Raw genomic sequence first — 17,867 nt, forward strand, 5'->3', positions numbered from 1 at the left:
AACTTTTCTGCGTCAATTTTAGAACTGATAATCGAATTTATGTTTGAGCAATTTTAGCTGATAAATGCATTTTTAAAGCACCTTCCTCTTTTGGGGTTTTAATTTTTACTTTCGTTTTTAGAAAATCGCAAATTGTAAATGTAAATGTTCACATGGAATAAAGTAGCATGCTGTTAGGGACAGGATATATTTTCTTTTGATATCTTCTCCATCTGAGATTGTTTACTTAAGAATTCTCCTGGAAAGCAGAAGGATGGACTTGTTGACCCCTCAAGGTCCTTTCCAATCCAAACATTCATAAATAGAAGCTCAGATCAAGAAACTTCAAGAAAAATAGACTGTAAAGAAAATGAAATTAAAATGGTTCTACTGACCCACTGGGAATGAATAAACAAAAAGGAACATAAATGACAAGAAATAATTATTTTGAACCAAAAACAAAACAAAAATCAACAACAATATATATTTTGCATTGAGTCATGTCAGAATATTTTATCATGACATTTTCAGAATTTCCCTGTTGAATACTTTGTGTAGAAAGAATTTTTTTTTTTTTTCCTGTTAAATCATAGTATTTTCTTACCTTTTCTTTGGGTGTTTGTCCTTTGGTTTAGAAACTTTTAAAATCTAGATACTGTACCCCCTGCCAGTATACAATGAAGCAAAATTCAGTTTAGTTTGAAAGTAAGTGGATACTTTATGGTTTCTTTGGAGAGGAAGGATGAATGTTACAATTCAGGAAAGGTTTTATGAAAAGATAAATTTATCTAATTTTAAAACTTTGTAGGCAGACATCTAGAATAGATTCTCAACTAAACCAAAGGCGAGTTACCATATTAGTCTTATGAGGGATATAAGGACACTTAATACAGCAAAACTTACTACAAACTTATGACTTCAGTTTATTAGCTTTTTTCATCTTTGGGTAATTTTAATCCAAAATGTCATACATTTGAAACCCAACTGGGCAAAAAGTTTCTCTTTTCTTATTTATTTATTTTTTGTTTGTTTATTTATTTATTATGGTGACATAGGTTAATGAAATCCAATAAGTTTCAGCTGTACATTTTTAACAAGATGGCACATATATATTTACACTATGAAAAGTTTCTCTTTTCTATTCAATACTTGCATTTGTCTTTAATAAATATCAATTTATGAAAGTCTAACAAGAGCCAAAATTTAGCTTAAAAAATTACTTTGTGGGCTTGTGACTTGGGCCTCTAAGGGAACAATGTTGTTCTGCTGTAGCCTCACCTTCTTGCAACACCCAATTTACTTGCTTTCTTTGAGTAGAATTATTAATATCTTTTTATCTGGTATAGTGCTTTTTTTTGACACAATGGACAGAGGAGATTTATATGCTAAAATGGTCAAATTTTATTTGGGGCTTAAAACTTACTATGCAGTTGAAAATTATATGTATTTTTTCAGATTAAAAAATAGCATAACCATTCTTTTTGAAACAGGAATTATAGTTATATTATAATGTATTATAATTATAATTATTGTTATGATTGTATTTTTTAAATAGGATGATTTATTGACTATAACATATGATTGCTGTAAATGATTTGTGTTGGCACCAAATTTCTTGCCAGTAATGTTTGTTTAAGCTTTATCAAATTTGAGTAACACTATGTTGGTTTTGTTTAATATGGTTTTTCTGGTATTTTTGGTACTAATGTCTCCTGTAGCACTATTTTCTTTATTTTTTTATGTTTTGATCAAGCAATAGTTTGCTATTATACACATATATGTTTGGAATTTGTCTTAAAGATCATACTTTATCTGAAAATAAGTAGGCAAAAGCAAAACACAGCATTAGATTTTGACAACCTATCAGTTTCCAGGAATTTTTCTACTTCTAAAATGCATATTGAGGCCAAACATAAATAGATATAATGTTCTCTACTTATTTCTAACTCTGCTTCCTGCTGTCACATTAGCGAGTTGTTGCTTCTTTGTTTTTGTTTTATTAACCTTTCTGAGGATAGCTCAAAATAGTTCCTTAAATCCTCTAAAAGCCTAGAGAGACTTAAAGTTCTAGTCAAGTAGTTGCCTATATGAAGCTGCTTCCAGATAGGTTCAAAACTCTGGCCATATGTTGCCTAACTTATGATTCAGCCTAATTTTCACTCCCATCTGTTTTCAGTCATTTGCTCCAAAACTATTTGGTCTATTTAAGCTGGCTCCTTTCTCTGAAACCTGTCCCTGCATGTCTGAGCCTGAAAGCCAGAAATTTATTTTAATCTTTTCTTTGATTGATCAATCTAGGGTACTCTACTATTTGTATATGTATATTTCTTAAAGCAGTGGGTCTCAAATGGCTTTTGGTCTCAGTACCCCCGCCTTTATACTATGAAAAATTGAGAACTCCAAAGAGCTTTTGTTTATCTTGGTTACATCTGTTGATATTTAGCCTATTTGAAATAGAGAAAAGTTTTAAATATGTGCTTATTTATTTTAAAATAACAACATGAAAAAATAAAATAACAAATAACTATAGTTTCAAAAAAATTTAAGGGAAGAGCTTCAAATCTCTTTAATGTCTGGTTTAATAGAAAACAGCTGGATTCTCATCTCTGCTTCTGCATTCAATCTATTACGATATGTTGTTTTGGTTGAAGTATATGAAGAAAACCTGGGCTAACACAGATGTGTAATAGGAAAAGGAAAGATTCTTTTTTTCAGATAATTGTAGATAGTCTTTCTTCTTTGATACTACATCAAAACCCGAAAAGTGATACTTTCTTAAAGGTTAGCTGTTGTATAGAATCTGAAACCACGTCTGTGAACTTTTAATGCTCTATTACATTAAACTACATTGGCCTGTCTTGCCCTTTAAATAGATTTTTTGCCCATGTATGATTTGAACATCCATGAACCCTCTGAAAGGGTCTCAGGAAACTATAGGGATCCCTGGAGTCCACTTTGAGAACTGCTGTCTTATAGTACCAAACTTAAAAAATAACAGCTGTTGACCATGTAGGAGGAGTATAAGCTTTCAATTGTTTTAGTGCTTTTCAAAGGATGGCTACTGACCATTTGTCTCAGAACTACCCAAGGTACTTTTTAAAGTATAAATTCTTGGGCCCTTAAGCCAAGAGAATCCGGGAGGCCTATGAATCTGTATTTGTACAAGGTGCCCAGGTGAATATGCTAAAGACTTAGGACTATGGAGCTAACTTAATTACCTTATTTTAAGAAAACTTAAGTTCTAAAATTTGAGGAAAAGTCAAATAAAAAGAAATTAGTAATTGAATAGTCACATTATGAAAGTCTTTATTAACAATTAAAATCCATACTGACATTTATCATAATTGGGATATCTTAATTAACCATGTATTTTAATTAATAATAGTGTAAATATCAGGAGTCAGCAACTAAGGCCAGATAGGAAATATGTTAGTCTTTGCAGGCATGAGGTCTCTGTTATAACTACTCAACTTTGCCATTGTAACACAAAAGTAGCATAGGCAACATGCAAAGAATACATGTGTTCCCATAATATTTTATTCATAGACACTAAAGTTTGAATTTCATATAATTTTCAAATGTCACAAAGTATTCTTTTGATTTTTTTCAACCATTTAAAAATGTAAAAAACATTCTTAGCTTGCAAGCCATACAAAAACAGGCGGCTGAAACAAACAAAATTCATTGACATAGACAAAAATATGGTATTTTTCAGAGGGGAAGGAGGATGGAGGGAGGTTGAAGAGGGTAAAGGGGATCAAATATATGGTAGTGGAAGGTGACTGAACTTTGGAGGATGAGCACACAATGCAGTATACAGATGTATTCTAATATTGTACCCTTGAAACTTATATAATCTTATAATCAGTGGCACCCCCAATACATTTAATTTTTTAAAAAAGATAACCCACTGGATTTGGCCAATATAACTACTTTCAGGAATTTTAAAAAGACGTGTCCATTTTTATATCTTATTTTGGGTATGTGAGAACATGTAACTAGGATCCAGGCCAGTCTCAACCTCTTGACTCATCTTTTGCCTATTATTCTTTTGCCTATTAGTCTTTTATAACTCTAAACCAGTTTTCAAGTCTTTTAGCAAAGTACTTTACAAAAACCTTGATATAAAACAATAAGGCTAATTAGTATAAGATGATAATAATATATGTGTCTTCTCTATAATCCTTTGGGGGCTGTTGATTTACCTACTAATGAAATATTCTAAACTGTTTTTATGCTAAATGATAACAGTGGAAAATGAACCCAGAATTAGGAACAGAAATTTCAATTCCAATATTATCTACTACCTAGTGAAATGTGAGTCTTCTTTGTTTTCTGGAGTTCATATAACCTGCATTACAGTCTCACAGTTCATATATTTTTATTGGGATCTCCCTTAAGTCAGTTTTCTAGATGTGATGCAGATCACAGAGGCGCTGAGTATCCTATGGAGAATAAAATGTTGAGACCACTGTGGTGTAGAGAGCTTCAGTGTTTGTACTCTTTGCTTAGCAGCAGCTAAATTATCTTAGAGTATGAAATTTAGTATCCAGAATTGTGTTCTAGGAAGATAGCTGTTTGTGTATACTTTTTTTCTTTTTAATATCATAAGGTAGTGGAGCCCATAGAGTTTTGTTTGGGTGCCTGTCTAAAATTTTTAGGTTGTTTATAGCTGAGCTGAAAGGCATTCAGTACCTACTAAGCTTGATTTCAGCTCTCTCTATTTCCTTTGTGATAGATGGTTGGGGCAGTTTCTAAGTGTTTAATATAAGTAATACTCATTATTAGGGAGCATTCATGGGATTCTGAAAATGGGTCCTTGAAGGCAACAAAGGAGGAACTCTCTTGAACTGCTTGATTTACCTTGTGCATCGATATGTTTAAGTTTCCACCATGTCTATTTCTATATGAAGCTTTATAATTTTAGAAAGTTTTTTTTTTCCAGTAGTCTGTTTTAAACTTAATGTGTTAGTGGAGAATGAGCAAATTTTGTATGGTTTGTAAATGTAATATTTAGTGCTTTAGAATAACCTAGCAGATATAGGCCTTTTTAAAATTCATAGATATGGTTTTTTCGAGTCATGCAGATAGACTTAAGCCATGCTGATTAACATTATTTTTTATTATTAGGTTACATTATAATTTTTTTAAATTTATTAAAAGCAACCTGTGAGCATTGTAGAGACTGAAAAATCTTGAAGTGCAAAGAAGAAAATAAAAAGTCACCTGGAATACTGTTATCCAGAGATAACCATTATTGACATTTTATGTTAATTTCCTCATCTTTTTCTATGCTTATTATTTTGTTTGTTTTTTTATAGATTTGGAATTATAGTGCATATGCAATTTTACATTGAGGCCCCACATGTATAGCATTTTCTCATGTCATTAAATAGCTTTCAGAAACATTACTCTTAACAACTTAAATATAGTCTGTTGTAAGGCAGTATCTTAATTTATATTCATCCATTCTTCTTAAACATTTAATTTAATTCCTGTTTTATTTTTTATAAATATGACTGTGATGAACATTTTAATATATAAATGGTCCATGTTTCTGGTTTTAGCCTCAGAATAAAGTCCTAGAAGAATGATTTGTTCATGAATATAAAGCATTTTAAGATACTTAATGTAAATATTGCCAGATTATTTTCCAGAAGGATTGTCTCAATTTATACTCCCCAAAGTTCTATATTAATTAAGTGTCCTTTCTGCTGCATTCTTGACTAGCATTCTTTTATATTTAAAAATATATCTTAACAGCACTGGCCTCGGTTTTGTTTTCCAGGATCAGTTAAGGGTTAACTTGACAAATACCTCCCTCCTTCCCATTTTTAACATTAACCAAAAACTATAGAGCTTCCTCTATGTTATTTGAATAAGAAAAGCATAGAATTGGTTGAGTGTAGTCACATAAAGTACCTTAGGCACAAAGTAGTTGTAAGTATGTATTTAACTATGTCTTAAATATGTATAGCTTTAAATACATAAATACCTGCACAGTGATTGTTTTGTGGTCCCAGCAGCTTTCTGTAAAAATTTGAAGATCATTGTTAAATTTTCGTAAAGTATACTTGAATAGCGACTTCAGATTAAATCAATAAATATTTATTGAACATCAACTATGTTATATGTTGTGAGATGAAAGGCTTCCAGAAACTTTAACCTAGATATCTGTATTCTACCCCATTCCCCTTTGGTCACAGATAATACAGCCATTTTATTTTTATTCATGAAATTAAAGTAGTCCACTCCTAGTCACTAACATCACTATTTCATTTCTTTCATAGAATTATTTGCTATTAATCTAAAATTATTTTGTTTACTTTGTCTCTTAGTATTTGTCTCTTCCTTTTAGACTATAAGCAGTATGAGGGTAGAAACCTTGTCTGTTTCATTCACTGTTGAATTCTGGGGCCTAGAGTGTATGGTAGGCACTGAAGAAAATATTTAATGAATTAATGAATTTTAAAACTAAGTAAATTTACTTTTTGGTCCAAAAAGTAATTGTAATTATTCATTTCAAACTTCTTCCTTTTTGGATATTTTACCAAGACTGTTAACCTCACTTTTTGTGCTCTCGTTTATACTCTGAAATTGCTAGCAAAACAATTTGATAAATCACTAAAGAATAGGTGAAATAGCAAGGGATCTGATATGTACACTGATCACCTCTGACTAATTGAACTTATAAATTAAGGCATCATTCTTTCCACTTACCTGGCATCTTTCATGCCAGGTGGAAAAGATTCTTTGCCTGTCCAAATTTTAGTCAGGCTACTGAACCTTCCGTTAGGCCCATCTGTGTACTTCCTTATAAAAATCCAGTTTTAGCAAGAATCCCCCGACCCTCGATATCTGATCACCCTTATAGCTGATCACCCTGGCCTGTCTTCAACAAGAATCCTGTTAGGTCAGTTTAACCAAAATCCCCTTCCCCTCATGTTTCCTTTTAGTAATTTTCCATCTAGCAACCCCTGACCCTGGTGCTTAGCTATAAATTGCAACTTACCCATGCTGTATTTGGATTTAAGCCCAATTCTATACTGAGGTCTCTTCCCCTGTTGCAGTAGTCCTGAATAAAATCCGTTTTTTACCACTTTACTCTCTAGCTCTGGTTTTTCTTTGACACAGATGAGTGATTCTTCTTCTTCTTCTTCTTTTTTTTTTTTTACAAAGGCCTGTTGTCTTTTTTATGTGCACTCTACCTGGCACTTAGTAGTCCCTTAATAATGTTTTTTGAATGAACGAACAATAGCTAGTTTGAACCCTTTCTAGATTTTCATGAATCTTTGATATTTATGGTACATATGCCCTTCTCATTTTTTGTACCTAGCATTATCTGCTTTTTGTTCTTCGCTGTGTTTGTACATGACTTTTATTCCTCACTGAAAGTTGAGCCATCTTATTAACATCAGTTAATCACATTACAACCAAGTCCAGAGAACTGACTTCGTGGACCTCAGTAACAGACTCCATCTTCATTTTATTAAAAAAAAAAAAGACAGCTACACATATACATAATGAGAGAATCAATTTTTTTATTTACACATTGGTCATTTTAGGTTGTACTTCTGGCTCTGACAAAACTATTTAACATAGATTTTATCAAATTATCCCAGTTATTAAAAATCATACTCTAAACTTTAGATTTTCTTCACTTCCTTCCTAGCATTCAGATAACTCTCTTTTTTTTTTTTTTTTATGCATTCCTTGGTAGACTTGGCCTCTAGGACAGCCTTTTTATGCATTTTTTTCCCCTGTTTTAACATCTCCACTGAAAGCATCTCATTTCCCTTGGAACTGTCTCTACATGTGTTTCCCTTGCCTGTCATTTATTGCTTAGTTCTATGAAATGCTTTAGTTTCATCCTGAAGATCAAGAAGCAGACGACAGTCATGAGTGCCATGCCCAGACACGTGATCTCCTTGTCAAACAGTACAGTTAACAAATGGGCTGAGTTAAATTCTAGTGAATGGCAGCATCATTATTCAAGATTTCACCTTTCATCTCAGTCTGTTTATGCTTCAGAAATGTGTTGCTTTTTGTTTTTGATAGGGCATCAATTTGACCTCTTATAATTAGAAGTTTGTTTTAAGTATCAAATAAGCAATGGCATTCTTTATACATAGCAATTGATTCAGCAGACTGGAGATGAAACAATATTTTAAATGTTAGCTGGAAATTTTTTAAAGGGTAAGACATTATTATTTTTGTTAAATATTTAATTTTTTAAAAAGACAAATCTCTTTAAAGTGAAAATGTCAGAATGATGGAAAAGAAAAGGGGCAAGAGATTGAATGAATGATTTAAGAATGATTGTGGATATTTAAGAAAGAGGGCCTCCTTCCTCCCATTGTGATCTCTCTTTGGTGAAAATGGCAAACAAAAGCCAGCAAATTGGGAAGGAAGCAGGAAATCCTAGTTAGTGACTGTCAGAATATTTAAAATGCTTCTGTTACATTTTAATGCTTTCCCTCCCCTCAACTTGTTTTTGCCCCCACTTAAATTGCTTTTAGAAAGTCATGATTTTTCATCTCTATTTCCAAGTAAGCATGCAATTAAATAAAATATGGAAGACGTATCTTGTGATGTGATTGTACAAAACCAGCTTAAATTTTGAATTTTTGATTTGAGGGAAACCATTCCAGAATTTATTTATTTAATCACTTCCTATGCCAATGCTACTCCACTCCTCAGCCAAGACCTTTTACCTTCTCTAGGTGGAAAACCAAGAAAACAGCTTCAAATAACAGAGTCAGGTAAAAATAAGGAATTCTGCTTGGTCCTTGTACCTCCCCTGGTCCTTGTACTTTACTGCTTGGTTGAAAATATATTAGAGGACCTTGTTGAAATAAAATTCTCATTTCATGATTATGTTAGGAAAGCAGGTTCTGGGAATAGGAATCGAAATTATCTCCAGCACAGCAGTTGTTAGGAATTTTTCCAGAGGTAAGTTGCTTTCTAGAAATGCTCTGAGTTTGCAGCCATAATGGCCTTAGTTTTTGCATTTATTTACTTTTATTTACTTATATTTATTTTTGTACTATGTTGTAGTTCCAGAAAGTGCTAAAAAGTCATCATGTATTTAAAACAAACAAACCAAAAAACCCCCTTGGCCTGAGGCTGTGTAAAGAAGAATAAAGCTCTCATTTTCCCAGTACCCAATCATCAGCTCGAGCTGGCCTCTCCTAGGAAGAGAATTTATTGAAGCAATTTATCCTGGCTAAATGTGATATAAATCTGTGTACACCTAGGTACATACAGGCTCTCTTCCATTACAGCAATGCTGCAGCATCAGTTTTTTCACAGTTAGACCCTGTTACTATCACACTGAAAGATGACTAAGAAGCCCTTTCTATTTTACGGGGTACCCCGCAATTTTAAATACCCATCGGTTGTGGAATTTACTGATCAAACTGCCAGAAATACTGGTTTCCAACCCCAGATTCTTAAGAGAGTCGAAGAGATGTCACCTAGCTACCCTCTGAGTTTTAAGCATGGTTTTCTGATTACCTGATCTAACCTAGCACTTTAACATTTTACTTTTAACGCAGGCCTGACTGAGGTTAACCTGACATTTTGGTTTATCTCCAATATAAAAATGTGAAATTTGGTTACAATTCTGAAGGCGTTTCTAGGCATATTCAGATTGCTGTTTTTCCTCTTTCACCTTCTGTTGTTCATATTCTTTCAAATATCTTTCTCTCGTAGAGGATGTTTGAAAATGTCCTTTAAGAGTTTATTTTATAAAGAATGTTTTTTGTCCCCTTTCCTCTTTTTTTCTTCCACCTTTTCAAAATAATGTTTTATCTTCTTGCATTTCTAATTTTTATCCATCTTCACCTCTATTTTTATTCCTCGGAGGGATATGAGGTATTTCCCCAACACATTCATATTAGAATTATTGTTCTTTGACAAAGAATTTCAATCAGCATATCAAGAGTTTAGCTTCAATAATTAAAAAACAACAACAGCATAAGTCCTGTTAAATTCTTCAGAGAAATGGAGAGGATGGATGGTGATGCCTTTTAGTGCCATTTCTTTATCCCCTGCAGCAGCACACATCTGTTGGCTACAACAGAGCAGCCCAAGAACTGTGGCCGAGAGAAGCACAAACAGCCGGAACATATTCACTCAGTAAACCCCCAAAGAGTCGACATTTGTTTTATTGCTGCTTTTAAAAACCTAGCCATAAATAGAATCAGAGGGGGAAGGGCACCGATATTTCTCCATTTGCCACAGACGATTGGTGGGGGGAGAAGGAGGCTCCCAGTGGGGAGAGCAGGTTTTTATTTTTATTTTTTATTAATGAAAATCATTTCCTGTGTAGCCCAATAGGATGGGTGCTTTGTTTTCTTTGGCAATAATCTGGGATAAATGGCCCTTGCCAACAGTCTCGTAGTTTATACACCAGGGAGCCAGATTATGGCCCTGTAAAATGGAGCACCCCTCCTATAATCCCTTAATTAATTAAATGACAAATTTTGGTCTTCTCTAGTTCAGAAATACAGCTTCCGCATCAAGCATTCAATGGATTTATTGACATAGGGAACTATACTGGTTGTAATTCAGCAGACTAGAGAACTGTGTTGTATACTGTGGCAGAAAGGGAGAATCTAGCAAAAGATTTGAAATTCCTTGACTTTAGGTTAAAATTTTTCTAATTAAAAGTTTCATTTGAGTAGATTATATGCCACTTGTCTAATGGGTCTCCCCAAAGTAGCCTGTGTTTACAGCTTTGATAGATGGCATTCTTGGAACACCTGTTTCTAGGCTTGATATTTTTGAAGCACTTTTTTTTAAACTCCAGCATATTTAACATAACTTTTCCCCCTACCTCCTCCTCCTCAGCTCTGCTCTGCTATATGAAATATGGGAGACGACAGACCATTTGTGTGCAATGCCCCAGGCTGTGGACAGGTACGTTTACAATATACTTTATTGTGAATGTCTCGTTGTGAATCAAAGTGGCTGTTTTATCACTAAGGCAAAGAGTTTAAAGCCGGCACTTTATGTGATCACTGGAGGTAATCAGATCAGAGGATTTGCAGTGTGTAAATCCAAGTTATGAGGAAGTGTAGGCACTCTACCGTAATGAAATCTGCCTTGCTTTCTTTCATATTGTTATGCTACTGGTGTTTGTTTCCCAACATACAGTGTTGAGGAATACATGTTGCTCTCTCCTAAACCTATCCATCTAAATACAAAGCAAGTTAAGAAATACCTTCTCCTCAGCCTTCACGGATATAAAAGTCAGCTTAACACATTTGGATAGGCAGCTGAGAATGCACCTATTCATCGTTAACCCCTATTTGCCAGAGTCTGTTGGATTTTTTAAATAAGAAAAAAAAATGTTTCTTTTGACTGTTGATTCAGAAAATCATTTTTAGCAGCTAAGGCAGACATCTATCTAGGAAAGACAAATCCATCATAGAACCTGAGATTTCACAGCAATATATAAACTGCAAGACTTCTCAGCCATTTTCCTTGTCTGACGCCATGAAAAACCTTGTTGTGTATGTCAGCTGCCTCGTTATTATTTGCATATGTGTACATTACGTGTCGAATATTTTCCCTCATACTTTTTTAATAAAGAAATTTTTTGAAACTGCCCCCCCCCATTTTACACCTTCTTAACTCTTCTTCCTAGACCCTCCCCTACTACCATGATCCACAAAGGATGAGGAAAGGAATACAAAGAAAGTTTTATCTGCCTTCATGAACTCATTTTATGGAACCTGAAGGGTTGAATTTTTGTTCAATTAGGAATATGTCATATGACTGTCCAGTGACACTTACTGGTGGTATGTGAGACTGCAGACTAGTTCTATTAAACATTGTAAATACTTAGACAAAAAGAAGAGTTAAGTTCTAGATATTCCTAAGAATTGGAATTTGAGAGGTGGATGAGATGGGGGTCATGATAGGAAATGGGCAGAAGGACAATTTCAAATTCCAGTAAATGCTGAAAATTTCAGAAAAGACTAAAAATGTCATTGTATTCTAAGGATTCAGTATTGCAGGGAGTATTTCCTTCCTTGTCAAAGTTTTCAACTTTACTGTTGACTGCATGTTTTCCCCCATGTGTTTTATATTTAATTTTTTTCAATAGAAGCCACTTGGAAAAATAGGGCAAATTTGTTTCACTTTTCAGACACCTTCATTGCAGTGTATATCTGAATCCGATCCCTCTAAATTTTTCTACGAATTCACTGATAAGAGTACTTAATGTGACTCTCATAATTGATACCTGGTACCTTTTTCATTTTTACTCCTTTACTTTAAAAATCTGCATTTTTGGTGATAAGATTTACTTTTCTCATACTTAAATTTATTTTTCTTCATTTATTATGTAAGCTGCACAACACCTGTACCCCCTCTTAGATGCTGTATGCCTCAAACCACCCAGACAAGGATTTAGAAAAGTAAAAATGGATGATAAAAATAAAGGAATACACAAGAAAAGCATCTCTTAAGCTCTCAGAGGGAGAAAGATATAAATAGGGTTTCTTCAGGCTGTCTCATCAGAAGAGAGTAATTTTCACTGAAATTTGAGAGCTCTCAAAGAGTTTTGTATTTGCTTCTTTGTTTTTGTTTTACGTTTGGACTAGAGGTGGGAAAACAGGAGGGACTTTACTTTGGTTCCTTCTTATCTTGTTGTGTTCTATTTACCATAAATCTTTTCCTTTCCTTAACTTCTCCCTCTCATTTCTGAATTGGTATTTTGGTTATTGGGATTTATTATAATCTCTGGCATAGGTCCTATTTTTTTCCTCATTGAGTGCAGAACTCAGGGAGATGGCTACCTTCTTTTGGATTCAAGTTCCTTGTTTCAATGAGAAAGAATAGAAGACTGCAACTTAAAGCTTTGAAGGTAGCCTGATTTTTTTACCTTTTTGCATGTTAATACTTTGTGGTCAGATGAGATTGTAGTTCTTTAGTCGTATTTAGTCTCCCTCCCAGTTTCTCCCATTAACTAGTAACAAATAACTATAGAGTGGGATCTCTACAAGATTTCCTATGATTGCTTTGTGTTATATGAAGTAGTGAAAATCTGATAGAGGAGATAAATTTGGTAAAGTGAACTACCCTTGGCCTGTAGTCCAACTTCCTTATATCTTGAAAATGGTTTCATTCTAGAGCCACCTTTAGGCCTTGAAGCTATTTATAGTCCACTGTCATCGATTTAAATTCTTTATTCCAGAAATGGTAGAAGAGTAAAAAGTCTCTGTAAGTCCCAGGAAGGGTAATAAGGACTGCGATAATTTTTGCAAGGCATAGTTTAGGACTTACTGCTATAGAAATCTCAAAAATCAGCAGTTTCTGTCTGAGAAAGAAAGAATGGAAGCAAATTATAAAGCAAGACACCGATCTTAAAAATAAACCAACAAACAAAAACTATAGGAACTTTGCATATTTTCAATATCTGCTCCCTGCCCAGACTTTACCCCATGTACCTCTAAACTCCGAAATCATCTTACGCCTTAATATTAAGAGAATGTGAAAGGAAAATTCACCTAAAATAGACTAGTCGATTATGCTCTCCACCAAATAATCAAAACCACCAGGCTTTCAATGGATACGTAAACATGTTTTGGTTGCTAGGTCTTTAATGGCTGTTATTTTTGGATTCTGTTCATGATCCACTTCCCAACAGTAAGTCTGATGTGACACAGCTGAGTTCTAAATATGCTGCATGTACTTTTTAAAAATAAGATGGCTGCTGAAGGTTGTGTTCTCTGCATTCTTATCTGAAAAGACAGGTGATAGGGGTTTTTGAGCCTTCTCATTCTTATTCTCCTGTGGAGACTCTGTTTCTCTTAAGGTCTCATCGCCCTCATGAAGAGGAATTCGGGGAAAGCAATATTCCTGCTCATACCTCTCTATGGAATGTGGCAGCAAGAGTAGTTAATAGAACTGTCTCCAGAGAATGGGTCATTGTTATTATGGCAGTAGTGCCTGAGATTTCCTGTGGCAAAAGGCTGGTTGAATTTGAGTTGTATGGGTTTCTGATGTTTATAAGATAGCATCTATTTAAAAACATTGTGACTATAAAATGGCTTTACCTCTGTGTTATTTTTAAAATAATAGAAATATAGTTTGGTGCTGAATCTAGGAAGTCTTGTAAGTTTTTGATGCTTTGGGGGACACTTTTATTTGAAAGTGGATATTGTATGTGGAAGCAGGAATAATTACGTCTCTGTCAGTAATCTTGAATTTGAGATGTTATTTCATGTGGATGAAGTTAGATAACTTACCTTCTAGATACTTTTTGTCTAATTTTTATTACCAGGAGTCAACCAATTCCATATTCCTATACCTCCATCTCAAGCATAGACACTGGTTTGCAGTACAAATTATGCATATTTAAGTAGTCTTTCTGGTTACCATAATCAAGTCTTTGAGCAGAAGCTGGTCATATAAGCTTATTACTTAGAATGTCTATTTCCTTAAGAACAGGAACACATTTCTTCTGAGGAGATAGTTACTACTTAATGGACTGTTAGTATCATCCCATCATTAGCCATTGAGAAAGGTTTCTGTCATAACCATTCTGTATCAACTGTGTCCTTTTAAGGAAAAATCCTTTGACTGTTTTTCTGTCCTGTGTGACCCTGTTACTCTTTTTTTGTTCTCCTGAGGATATCTACTACCAGATCTTTTCTTCTCCCAGAGGACATTTAGGTACAAGTTGGGGTTCTGTTCATACCTTTTTGAGACATGAACATAGACCTCCAGGGCCCATTTTCCCTTTCTAAGGCCAAGAATAGCAGTAGAGCCCTAGTTGTGGTGGGATTGAGGGCAGCTTCTTATACCTCCTTATCTTGTCATATAGTAGGAATAATGTTTATGATGCTGTAGTCCTGGCTTCAGTTGGCATTTAACCAACCTCCAATGCTGTTTATTGCTTCGTATCCTCTGCCTCCATGAACATTATCCCTTAAATCTCTATTGCTTCGTAATATATGAGGCAACAAATAGCTTCTATGATTGGTTAAATGCTGGCATGCTACAAAGGTATATGTTTTATTGCCTGTATAACATGAATCTATAGAGATTATTTCTATTATCCCAGCCCTCCCATTAAATGGGCCATACTTATACTATGGGATTCTGGATTTTTAATTCTATCCCTTTGGCAAGTTTCCCTGTTACCTGGCATTAGCACAAAAGAAAAGGAAGGAAGAACAGGTTGGTGCTGATTACTGAATCTTTATGTTAAGGGAGCATCTTGAATTGGAAAATAACAAGGGAAGAAATGGCTCTGGTCGGTAAATGCCATTTGTGGTGGTATATGCTATCTTTACATGCTTCGACAGGTGAGGGCAATTTCAGACAAACAAATAAGCCTTTCTTCCTCACCCCCTGCCAAGAGTTTAAAAAAATTCAAATTTTTATTTAATAATTCATATTTCACTCAATAATTCATTTAGTTCCCATCTGGTAAGAGTGCCTGCATGCTGACAGGCAGCTGAAAATACACTGCATTATACACAATTAGGCCAAACGCTAACCTTGTTTTTTGTAATAATATGTTGATTTTGCAATAACTTTCAGTCCACTCTGAGTGTGCTGCAGTTTTATGTAACCTTGGATGTTAGGCATTGTGTAGATGAAACTGGGACTGGGATAAAAACAAATGTAGAGGTGTTAAGAACAAGGAATTAAATCCAAGTTTTAAAACGTCAGATCTGGCACTCTTGACACTTGTCCTTAGAAACATACGGTTGATTATTTTAGTTTTTCACATTATAGTTATTATGTTACTAAAAGCATAGTAGATTAAAAGCATCCTTGTTCCAGTCTGCCAGAAAAAAAAGGGAGAGCGAAAGAGAGAAAAGCGCATGAACCTAAATTGTAGCTATACCCCAAAAATTAAGGTAAAATTTTTCAGTTATTCGCTCTTGTTTCTTTTTGACTTAACATTTGAAACGGGAGCCCAGGAACTGTTCTCATAGCATTCATGATTTAAAAAAAAAAAAAAAATCCTGTATTAGCATATCTCAGTTCTTCCTAAGTTAGGAGAGGGACTCTTTCCTAGTCCCTTTTTTTACAAACTTCCGAGTTTATAAAGTGCCTTCTGGATCTGAGAGCCTATCCTTCATTAATCCCTCATTTGCCACCCCTGCAAAACCACATATACGTAAGTTGTTAACTTACAAGATATTGTCATCATTATATAGAATTCTTCATTTTATCAAATACTCTTCCAGCTAATGCAGCAGATTGAAGAACAGCCAGTGTGCTCCCTCTCTCTGGTTAGCGTGTTTCTTTAATGCAGATTGACTTGCTCAGCAGTCCCATTTTGTCTGAAGCCCTTGTTAGGGCCTACTCTGTATGCGGATTCATAACACATCTGTGTGTATATCCACAGTGCTGTATAAATAATAATAAGTAATCACCAGATGGCCTATAACTGCTCCTCTGGACCCTCTGGGTCTCTTGAAGCTGTTAGTAAAGTCTTCTGGCGTTTTGCTGGGGAAAACTTGTCATAGATTTATTTCTAAAAAAATTCAAACTCACAACTGGGTGTTTAGGACTTAGATATTGCTGTCTGTGTTGTAAATATTTAACAGGCTTTGTACAATGACAAGTAAAAGCATCATTACTAACCACACACAGTGGCTGTGGAGCTGTTCTTCCCTCCTGGCCATTTAGAAAGGAAACAAAATGCCAATAAATTGTGCATTATGAACAAGGTGCAAGAGATGCTCTGGAAGCTCTTTCATAGGAGAAGAAAGAGAGCATCCACGTTCTGCTCAAAGGACGTAAACTTAAGCTTTTTAACCATATGCAGTAACTTAAATAAAACACAATGCCCCTTTTAAATTGGACTTTATAATATAAGAAAAGCCTCTTGAGCTTGAGTTTGGTCAGAGCCAGGTCTTGATCTTAATTAAGTCTTTATAACCAAATGATAAACCTCTTTGAAAGGATTATAGTTATGTTAATAAAGACTTAGTTATTTACTTAGCTAAATTTTTAGACTTTTGGTTATGTTTAAATATTTGACATATAATGTTTGCCAATATTGTTTATAAAGCAAAACATCTTTATTTTTGTCATCTTTTTATTCATTTTTGTAAAAAAGCATGTATTTTTTTGGGGGGGGGAATTTATTCTAGTTTTCTGCTTATAATTTCCTGGGCTATATTTTGCTATTACTAATCCCCTCGCTCCAGTACCTATTTCGGGGTATTTGCTCAATATAGCAATACATATTTTTAAAAATCAAAATAGAACTGATTACCTATAAATTTTAGTGTTGTTTAATCTCTTTATTTGTCATAACAAAAAGATTTAAATAGAAATTGGATATCTTAATTCTCAAGCCTAGTTTCCTTTTGTTTGTTGAGGGTTAAATCTAACCACAGAGGGACTGTCCTATAAATTATAGCACAGGGCTGCTACTTTCGAGTTCGGATGTGTAGAAAGCTTTTCTTTTTTAAAATTTCATCTTGAAGAAATGACATGAAATGACATACAAATTGTGAGGGAGAAATGCTGCTGTTAATAGTTAGTCGTAGGTAGATTTTGCTTTTTAAATCTCTCACACATTTATCAGGTTAAGGATAGGATTTCAAGAAGGAAAGCATCATGGAGAAAAGATGGAAGCTTTGGGGTTTATCTCTTTGTAATAATGCCTTTGTGTTTAACTTTGAATTTTTTTGTGTGCAGTGAACTATGCTACCTAAGATTATGCTTTGGTAAGAATCTAGACTTTATGCAGTTGTCACGTGAAAGTACAGAGAGAATGAGAACGAACTTTGTAAAATTAGCCCATTCCCAGTCTGGCACACCATGTGCCCTGTGTGGCTTCTGATTCTGCTGGCAGATTGAAGAGCTGAACCAACTTCTGCTCTAAAGACTAAAATTGCCAGCCA

The 17,867-nt window shown here is 34.3% G+C and overlaps 1 protein-coding gene across 4 annotated transcripts in view; it reads left to right on the forward strand.

Annotated features, from left to right (window-relative positions):
- ATF7 (activating transcription factor 7) overlaps positions 1 to 17,867 on the forward strand; it is an 81,252-nt gene that overhangs the window by 5,172 nt on the left and 58,213 nt on the right. For all 4 annotated transcript variants that reach the window (XR_003045619.1, XM_006904512.3, XM_006904513.3 and 1 more), the window contains exon 2: positions 10,834 to 10,902. Coding sequence is in view for 2 of the 4 variants with exons in the window: in XM_006904512.3 (XP_006904574.1) it covers positions 10,855 to 10,902 (48 nt within the window). In the remaining 2 variants the exon portion in view is untranslated. The remainder of the gene's footprint in view (positions 1 to 10,833; positions 10,903 to 17,867) is intronic.

The sequence above is a fragment of the Pteropus alecto genome, unplaced genomic scaffold (assembly GCF_000325575.1).
Source record: "Pteropus alecto unplaced genomic scaffold, ASM32557v1 scaffold220, whole genome shotgun sequence".
Classification (NCBI taxonomy): domain Eukaryota; kingdom Metazoa; phylum Chordata; class Mammalia; order Chiroptera; family Pteropodidae; genus Pteropus; species Pteropus alecto.